Source organism: Lottia gigantea (genome assembly GCF_000327385.1).
Source record: "Lottia gigantea unplaced genomic scaffold LOTGIsca_5, whole genome shotgun sequence".
Taxonomy (NCBI): domain Eukaryota; kingdom Metazoa; phylum Mollusca; class Gastropoda; family Lottiidae; genus Lottia; species Lottia gigantea.
The window spans coordinates 5,402,723-5,413,472 of record NW_008709715.1 but is presented as its reverse complement, the minus strand read 5'-3'; the positions used below and the strand labels follow the sequence as shown (position 1 = coordinate 5,413,472).

The 10,750-nt window shown below is 31.5% G+C and overlaps 1 protein-coding gene across 1 annotated transcript; it reads right to left on the bottom strand.

The window, feature by feature from the left end:
- Positions 1 to 4,182: 4,182 nt before the first annotated feature.
- LOTGIDRAFT_106793 (hypothetical protein) lies at positions 4,183 to 5,331 on the bottom strand (the record flags this gene model as incomplete). The annotated part of the gene is made up of 3 exons (XM_009062136.1): positions 4,183 to 4,455; positions 4,573 to 4,929; positions 5,179 to 5,331. Coding segments are annotated over 3 exons (783 nt in total), but the record flags the coding sequence as incomplete, so codon positions are not given.
- Positions 5,332 to 10,750: the final 5,419 nt, after the last annotated feature.

Sequence of the window (10,750 nt, the reverse complement as noted above, 5' to 3'; positions counted from 1 at the left end):
AGATAATAAAAGACAAAATCAAGAACAAAGAAAACTCGGTAGACATACAAAATGATACCAATGAAATATATCTGTGTATGAACACTTGAAAATACTATGGTGGAGGATCAGTTTAATTTCAAATGTAAACAATCCAATAGGCTTAGGGTGTATTGGATTTCTATGACAGTATATTGCACTAAATACTGGGATAATGCACCGGATTTAACACTATTGATAAAGAATAATTATTCCCGTAGTGCTAACCTAAATATCGACGTGTCTCAAACTGACATAACTAGAAGCGGTTTCACCCTTGAGCTTTACAATCGATGGAGGTGGTAAGACAAGTATTCTTACATATTCACTTGGAGAAAACAAACCCAAATTTGAGGTAACAATACGTTATTGGCGGTAAATGCACTACAGCTAGCAAGAAGTAGGTTAACAATCCGGCATATTGCATCACGTATGATATACCAGTTTTATCATGAATCTTCCTAAGGAGTTATTTAGCTTTCCAACTCCATATTTGGAACGGCTGCTTTCTAGGAAGAGACAGACTGTGGGATTATAAAAGTTTAATGATACACCCACCAATATCCGCCTGTCAACATTCTTTTATTTGTAAATAATCTGGAATATTGCAACACGAATGATATGAAGGTATTATCATGAATCCGAAATTTGTTTTGTTTTGTGATTTTTGATGACGAGGCTGAGTGGTATTAAGAATAACACCCTAAGGAATTTTATATATAGCCTTCTTACACCATATCTGGAACGTCGGTTTTCTAAGAAAAGACAGTGAGGATATCAAGTTTTCAGTATATATATACGCCCGCCAATATCCGCCAGTCAACATCCCTTTATTTGTGATTAATAATACCACAATTGCGGCGTTAGTGGGGGTGCACCCTAGAAAAAAAGTTTGTTTGCCCCTCCATACAGTGTTCGAGCAAGAATGTATGCTTTGGTTGCTGATTAGTCAAAATTTGAAAAATCTATCACTGTGTTTGATCAGTTCGGCAAGTTTTGCTTGATATTTCGATAGCTCTGTTTACTTTAAACCAAATTTCGAAATATAAAATAATAATAATTGAAGCCTATCTTTCATTATGTTAAATCCGGATAAAATGAGAAAGGCTTGGATCTTACACAGAAGATTATAACAGAAAATAACTTCAATTTTCAAATTTTGAAGATTAAAATAAATATGAGAAAGTTTAATCCTTGGTTAAATATTATCTCAGAGAATATGTTATATCGCTAATCTGTCTGATAAGCACTATTATTGACACAGGACAATATTGATCATGTTCTAATATTTGTATGAAGAAAAACTGGTCAAAGGGCCAAAAAGTGCAAAATTTATCAGATAACTGCAAGAAGTAGGCTATATAGAACCACAAAGTATTGATTGTAGTCTGTAGCCAACACAATCAGTATGAACAACCGTATGAAGGACCGTCATGGTTTTTGTTTTTGCATTTTAGGGGAGAGGGGGGTCAACGTAAAGCACCATGTACAGAAAAATATTTGGCCATTCAACATCTTTCTTGTTTTCATGACGATTATTACTGTTGCACTGAATTTGGTTTATTTCATTATTTTATGAAAGGTTTTAATTTGATTTTTCACAGTTTGAATCGTACTACACATTATAGAAGGCTGTCAGAAGAAATAGACGATTAGTCATAAACAACTTTGATTACCACTATCATATTTCTTTCAATCAACCTTAATAAACGTTTTCCTGGTCATCTAATTTAAAATCACTGTGAGATGGTATTTGAGATACGGAAGAAATTGGCCAAGGTTATTGTCCGTTCAAAAAGGATTTACCAGTTCAAATTCATGTGTCTAATTTCTGTTGAACATTAAAGTAAATTTGAATAATTGTAATTCAATGAATTCCTCAGTGCTCATGGAAAATTTAATATGGATGAAGATACAGAGAACTGAACTTGTCACAATGGCAGTTTTCTGTGGTAAGAACAATAATACAGAAATCACACCATATATAAGACATAGTCTAAGAATTAGTGGCATTCTAGAGATAGTCATAGGATTTCAATTCTCAAAATATGTTGACAGTGTTTCTAGATATTATATACCAAACATTCACATTATGAGCCTCTAATGACCTCCTTTTACTTATAATTCCACAGACTGTTTCAAAATCTACTTTAAAAGTATAAACAAATTAAAAGTCTAACTCACTGGTCGACAGCTAATCAGATCAAATTTGTATGCACGAGCACTCGCAGGACAGGTTTTTTCCCAAATAGAATTGTAAATCCTGACGAAGAAGATTAGAGGGCATTGGACAGATTGGTCAACAGCAAAAGCGACAGTATATGGTCCTATAGAAATACAAAATCTAGCTCACTGGTTGACAGGCGTGAGAATTACAGGCAAGTAGAGTTGCACCCCTTATTTATTTTTATTAATTGTATTTTTTGTTAAAGTCATGAAAATATTTAAATGTCAGACAAATCACTTCCGGTTTTTATGATATATAAAATTCTTTCCTTCAGAAAAGCCTTGCCAGTTTAAAAAATCATAAAAATCTTATACAACCCTTATCCAATACAGTAGGATACTATTAAAATAATTGTTTGTTCAATATACAATAATATATATATTTTTCACATTTTTATCTACAACTTTCTTTCAATATATAACATCATAACAAATATATAAATATAAATGAAATACAGCATATAATAATAAATAATTATAACCAAGTAACTATTAATGAAACATCATGCTTTAATCCGATCACCAAAAAATAATGAAAATTTGGTCAACACTTACATTTATGCTAAGGGCAGATAAGCAAATTTTTCACAAAGTGGATAAAGCCAACTTTTGCCAGTGAATGGAACTTCTGTAAACAGTTGGCTGACAATATATTACATTTTTTATATTCATATGGACATAGGAAATTGTCTTCAATGTGAAAGTTCACACCTGTCAATTTTTTAAAAATTTTAAAATTCTGCTCTCGTGCCAAAAAAATACACTCCTTTGCCTCTAGCATAAGACTATTTATATCATTCTAATAACAGTTTAATTACGAAATTAGATTAGATAACAGTTTGTAACATAGCAACACTTCTATATATAGTACTTACTAATAATTTAATTTGTCAATAACTATTTAATGTTCAAAAACAAATTCCAAATACCATTTACAATATTTTTCACAATCATTGATCTGAACAACCCCTTAAAATCATACCAAATTAATTAAATTGTCATCCCAGTTGTGTGAGATAGTAAATTTCAAATAATCAAACCACTATACTGCCTTACATTTATCTAAAAAATGATTTTTGTTGAAGTGTAGTTAATAGTTGATATCAAGTTTCACATACTCCATAAAATTTAATTTTAACCTTTGAACATCGAGTGCCAATAAAATAAATGTCATATACCTCCAAATGATGTGATGTGACATTATTTTCACTTCACATTACATAATTATCTGGCTAGGGAGTGGGTGTAAGTGTTGGAAGAGATTTTTTTTATTTTTGAAAAAGCAAAGCATTCAAGATCAGCTTTGAAAGAAATGCATGGGGTTATGGTTTATTATTATTCTGTCATTTCCTGAATTTCTTTAGCTGCATTCTTTTCCTCTGAAGAAATTTCCACTTTATACATTTCACCATTAATTTCAACATAATCTCCAGAAGTAAGATTTAGAAGTTGGTCTGGAGTTAGTTGAATACTCTGTCCTGATTGTTCAGCAACTTCCTCAGTTTTAGCTTGCAAATCACTTTCATCTATTAATAAATCTGGCTGGTCTTCTATATTGATATCTTGAACTGGTTCCTCTATAACATTATCAACTATGGTCTCTACCAGACCAGCTTGTTCAGCTAGAGCCTGTAAACCTTCTATAGCCTCAGCAGCTTCATGTTCATTAACATTAGATGTATTACTGTCTGATACAGTATTAGAAGTTACAGTGACTGGTCCTGTAGATACGGTATTAGACATTGGATTACTAACTACCATTGCTATTTCATCTAATGATATAATATTATTGATACCAAGTGATTCTGTGACTATTTCAACTTCACCAGATGCACTTTTAGATTGTTCCTGAACTTCTACGCGGGTGGTTGTAGCATCAGCCATATAGCAATTGGCTGTTCCATCTTGTTTCAACACTATTTCTATATGATGTTTTTTCTTCATGTGTTGGAATAAATTTCTACGTCTTGGGTTCATATATCGACATAAAACACATGAATATACATGAGAAGGAGGACTTTGATCTTGGGCATTATGTTTTCTCATATGAACTAATAAATTCTTTTTATTATTTGTCCTGAAGTCACAAACTACACAAGTGAATTCTTCCTCACTATTTGGCATAACACCTTTATGTTGGGCATGTAAATGTTTATATAAATTGATCAATTTAGAAAATTTCATTGTACAATGATTACAAGCAAATATTTTCTCTTCGCTGGAATAATCAGCTTTTTCTGAGGAGTCACTAATAACTACTTCTTGTGGTGGATCAACTGTGATAACTGGTGGGGGATTTTGTTTGCGATTTGTTCTCTCTATTTCGACTTGATGTTGAGATTTCATGTGACGTAAGACATGTTCTTTCTGTGAGCCGCGATATTCACATAAACCACATTGATATGGTTTCTCTTTAGTATGAATAAACATATGTCTTCTTAATCTACTTTCGCAGTCAGTCACAAAACTACAATTTTCACAGAAAAACTTCAATTCAGGACCTTTTTTATGGAATTTCTGATGTTGTTTTAAGTCTTTTTTACTGACAGTCACCAATCCACACTCATCACACATATGTGCACTCAACGAATCCACAGGCATGTGTTTCCTGCGAATGTGAATTCTTAGATCTGGATTTTCATTGGCACATAAATATGGACAAATAGGACAACTCACTGTTTTCTCCTGAAAATACAAAAAATAACACAAATTAAAACTAATTATGCAAGGTGTGAAAAAATCAATTCATTATCACTATGGAAACCTTATTTTGTCCAGGACAGTGATTTGAATCTGAGGTAAATAACTTTTTTAACAAGGTATTACGAATGTCAGACAAAACTTTTGAATCTTTTGTATATAACTTACATACAATCAATCTTTTCTGGACAAAATTGATACAATATTTTGATAGAAAATGAGAAAGTAACAAACCTGATGTTTATATTTGAGATGTCTTTCTAAATGTATTTTCTGACGAAAGTTCAACATACAAATAGCACATTGAAATTCCCTGGTATCTGAATGTATAGCTAAATGTCTCTTTAAATTACTACTAGTAGCAGCTCTATAGGAACACTGGGTACACTTGTGATTTCTTAAAGCTAAAATATACAACACATATTATATTAAAATCTTTCAATTCCATAATCATTTCTTTAGAGTTTCATTACTTTACTATAATGAGGAATGAAATAGGAGAAATACATTTATCACCTAATTTTAAGAATACAACAGTTACATACTAGTGCCATGATCATTATGGTACCTTTACCAATATCTTTTTTTCTATATTGAAAATTTGACAACAGTCTATTGGTATGCATATAGGGTAATACATCTAAAATAGTTCTTTAGTTTTGTACAAATAATGTAATTTTCAGTAAATGTAAATGATGGAAAACAATAAGGAAGTGTAGGAGTCACTTAATGTTAATAGCTTTTAAGTTTAGGAGAAAAAAAAAACAGCTCCCACATTGCCTATCAAATTACTGTCAAATATCAAGAAATTTATTCAAAATGAATTCATAGTGTTAGAAATATTAAGAGTATGAGTAGAACAAGTTATAATAATAATGAAATTACCATTTTTGTCAAGATGTATTAAATGACACGTTTATTCAATGTCATGTTGAATGTTATAGTTTTTATTGACCAATATTTCAAATCATATTCAAATCAGTTTGCTGTTATGGTTCAAGCGATCCTTTTCTTCCTTTCAAATATATATTTAATTATTGCCATCAGTTTAATATCTTTCCTGTTTGAAGTTATGAAATGAAATGAAATGAATGTTTTATGTCCTACTTTTCTGCACCATGTGGGCTAATGAAGACGAGGAACGCCATGCAGGTTGAAATGAGGGAAATTTTGCCAGGACAGCGGCATTAGCCTGCTCTTTTTTTATTTCCAACTGTCGAGGGATCTTTAACGTGCATTTGAAGTCATTGAGAGATGATACCAAAGCAGTAATCTTTTCAATATGATGCATAAAAGTGATATATTAAATACAGACAGTACAATAAATTATACACGGTAATCTACTAATTAATCATAGTAAATTAATATCAATATCAATATTTCATTTCATATCTTACAAATGATTTTGATTGAGCAGAGAGGATTAAAACTTTGATTGGTACGCAGAGAATACATGGCAACTTTGTTATAAAATGGACTACACTACACCATTATCTTCACTGATAACATGACCCTGTTAATAATGTATAGCTTATTTATGAGCTCACTCATCTCAGAACTGAAGAACTTTATCTCTGATGATGTATTTGTCATCCTTCTAAAAGATCCTGACCTTTCAACCTTTCTTGGATATTCGAATAAAGAAATCGGATCAAATAATCAAATAAATGAAATGAGATGAATGGAGTTTTATGTCCTATTCTTCTGCACCAAAGGACCAAACAGTCAAACCAGAGAAAACTGCTTGAAATGACAAGGGAGGGCACCAACCAAGTGGGTGACAGAAAACGTTGTGTTACTACATCAATCTTATTCACAAATCATCATTAAAAAAAAGTAAACAAACTAAGTGTGGGCTAAAAAAGAAAAGTTGAACACTTTGACATAAACATGATACAGATTAAGTTGGTATCTATTTGCATAACACCCTGAGACATAATTAAAACACTCAGGTATGCTCTAAGGAAAAAAGATTCCATAAGAACATTACAAGTATCATGAATATTAAAGGTTAACTGTCAAATTTAATCAGTAAAAAATCCCATCAAACACTCAAAAAAAAAAATGAAAATATCAATATGATTTCAATACAAATTAGAGCTTTTAAAAAAATATGTTGGACAAGCGACTAGCATTCCTGAGAAATAGGTCTATATCATATGTATATTGACAATAAAACCCAAATTGCTGTGGGTGAGCTCTTCATGCCATAAGATTTTTAGTGAGGTCTAGAACTAGAAAATTGGGTCGAATGATTTCAGACAGTTCGCCTTTAAAGGGCTAATGATTAATCATGACAAGTCTTCAATCCCCCACACTGATACTAATCAAATTACCAACAAATTGAAGAGATCAGAATTTGACAGTAATGTGAGACTAGCCAGATGAAAATGGAAATAATAACTAGTGAAATGAAAATGAAATGACATAGTAACATAGATGGACAGACAAAATGTCTGAAATAGACAAATTGAAAACTTTGGGTCGCATGGTTCTGAGTTTTTTTATTGCGTAGTCCCTTCCAGTGACCTTTTTTAACAGACTGACTGTAAAAGTATCCAGTCACTAGAACAAGACAAAAACTTCAGACCCTATGAAGATTGTGAACAATAAATTAGATCCTTCTGCTTTTAACATATGGAATTTAAAATTACCCCAATTTTATGCCCTAATCAGATAAGATGCAGTAAAGTAGGATAAAATATTCCACTTCATTTCATACTTTTCAGTTATTCATCATCAAAATATAAGCTCCTTCATAATAACAACTTTGATTGGGAATTCAGCAGATATTGTCAGATATTGTCCTTTAAATCATTTTGTTTTTCCACCTGAGGACATATTTCACTTTTTGCTTATTAATTTAACTGAGGATAAAGGAAATTAAAATTTTTCTCAGTCATAGTACTTCTCACATAAACCTAATAGTCAAAAATACTTTTTAGACTAATTCTATATTTTCATTGGTTGCATGGTTCTTTTTAGTTTCCAAAAAGTACAAAAAAAATTATTTGGTTCAATATTCACTTGAATGTAAAAATTTGTGACATATATCACTGAGTATAGTTTGACAGAGTAGCAATGGCTGTATCAATATGGAGATGAATACCAATATCAATCAGTTCAGTGGACCTTTCTTCCTGTACACTTAAGACTTGACTACTTCACAACCAACCTCTAGTTGCATGGGGATTGTGAATCATGTATCTACATATGTCATGATGTAAGGTGTCTATGATGAATTTCACTCTTGTTTCCACAAATATTCTTGTTTGCTTATACTGAATGTTAAGACAGGACCTTGACACTTTGGTGTATTGGACCTAAAAATATTCTGACCCATGTAAAATAAATAGTTTATTAACTTTATCTTTATATAGCCAAACCTCCAATACACCATGATAAATAACAGTTTCTCATTCTTAATTCTCACAGGAAATTTGACCTTAGTTTTATATCAGAATTTCAACACTTTAATAGAATTAGCATGTCAATATTTGCCACACCTCACCCACTTACTGAAAAGAAATGTGCCCAATCTGCTTTCTTTAAGTGTCTGATAAATAAAATAATTAACAGTGATTTCAACATACCTATATGTTTTGTTTTATGTTTATACCAATTTGCTTTTTTATGTGTAGCATAGCTACATAGTTTACACTGATATCTACCATCTTCATCACAACCATCACTCTACAATATCAACAATATACATACATACATACATACACTTACATACACTGGCAAAATATCAATGAGGAGAGGGAATTTCCACAATGTGTATTGAACATTTTCAAAATTTCTCATCTTTAAATTTTACAGACATTCCTGTTATTTTTTGGAGATTGTAAACAATGTCTTAACTTACATCAGAATGCTTTTCATTAACATCTTTTCTAACAACTTGTACACCATCAGGAAGTTCAACTAAAATCAATTCCTCGGTTTGTGTTCTCTGGTTTTCTTGGCCCATACTAGATCTATTATGTATAGTTTTATATACATTATCATGTGTACTTGAAGTGATAAAACCAGCAGGATGAGGTACTCCATCTTCTATCGTTTCTTCCCTGGGTTCAACCTTTATCTCCTGCACATTACAATATTTCATATCGACTTGGATGCTGCCATCTTTACTTTTTGTAGTCTGAGTCTCTACTGCAGTAGCTTCTGATAATGAGTTTGGCATTGATTCTATAGTGATGGTCGCTTGAGGACTTGCTTCTGACATAATAACTTCTCCTTTAGAATTCAATTTCAGAATTTCAGCTTCTGACATAATAACTTCTCCTTTAGAGTTCACTTTCAGAATTTCAGACTTCTTCTTAGGTACTATTACTTCTAAAGGAGGGTTCTTGCTTGATGTAATACTCTCAGATTTGTTCTGATGGCTGTAACTGATTGGCGTATATGAATCTGGTAATTTCAACACCACATTTCTTAAATTGGTTTCATCATCGTCTGGTACATTTAAATTGACACAAACAGTTCTCTCTTCATTTCCTCTTACTATCTTACCTATTAATATAACCAATATTGATTATTAACATGTATTATTCATTTAAATAGATAATCTTATATTATCATTATATTATATATTATTGCGTTCATTAAAATCGTTACTCAAGGCATTAATTTCCTTTATTTACACCCCTGGTTATGCAGTGCACGAGCTTCATTCACTTTGACCACTAGGCTCCCCCATAGAAGTTACCAAGTCAGATTGCTAATCAGAATGATGAATAGAGAAGCCATTATTTCTATTACAATATCAGGAAAATGCAAGAGCACTTAAGTCTCTAATATTAATATTACCTGGTCTATTTAAGGTTGGAGATTCAGATAAGGACATATTATTTGGTAAAACTACTTGTATATCACTATCTTCTAGTTCATCTTCCTTTCTTCCCTCCTCTTCTACATATTCTACATTATCCTCTTGTTCTGGGTTCAGCAAAGCCAGTGATTCTTTGATTAATGTTCCTGTACCCTCTTTTTCTTGTTCCTTTACTGAAAAAGACAAATAAAGCATGTAAGTGGTTTTAAAAAATGTTCTCTGAATTTTTCATAGCATCAATTTGCACCAAATTTTCAAAATGATGACGGATTATCAAAATTGCAAACTAAGCATGTCATGTCAATATTGTGAAGGCCCTTAGATATTATTAGCAATTATTATCAAAATTATCAGAGATCTTTCTCACATTCCATCAAAATTATCAGAAACTTATTCAATGTTAGTATGTCTACAATTATAATTTATGTCATGATGGAACCCCAGACATTAACATTGGCCAAGCTATTTACGGCAACATAGGTTCATTTGACAATGTGATTTAAAAAGTAATGTGAAATATTTACCTGGTTTATTTGGGGTGTGTGCAACAGAATCAGTTTCTATGGTGACAATAGATTCTACTTCTATAACTTGATTGTCAGCAGATTTTGTAGCAGACTGACTACTTGCTGGAGTGGAGGCTTTGGAAGGATATACAATATATGCAGTTGTATTCTTTTCTTTATCAACAGAATGGATCTTATGAATTGGTCTTGTATATCTTCAAAAGTATAAAAAAAAAATTCAGAAAAATAAAAAAACATTTGACACGATAATGTATTAAAATGAAAGTCACAATAGTCATAAGCCTACAAATTATTTAATTTTCTAAAAGATAAAATTTTCAGCTTATCTGAGTGAGAGATCTTCTTAGTAATAAAATTTGTAGTCAGCTCTGCCAAGAATGAGTGACAATGTTTTTTTTTAGTGAGGCATCTGAATTAGATTCTTAAAATAGTTATGGATAGT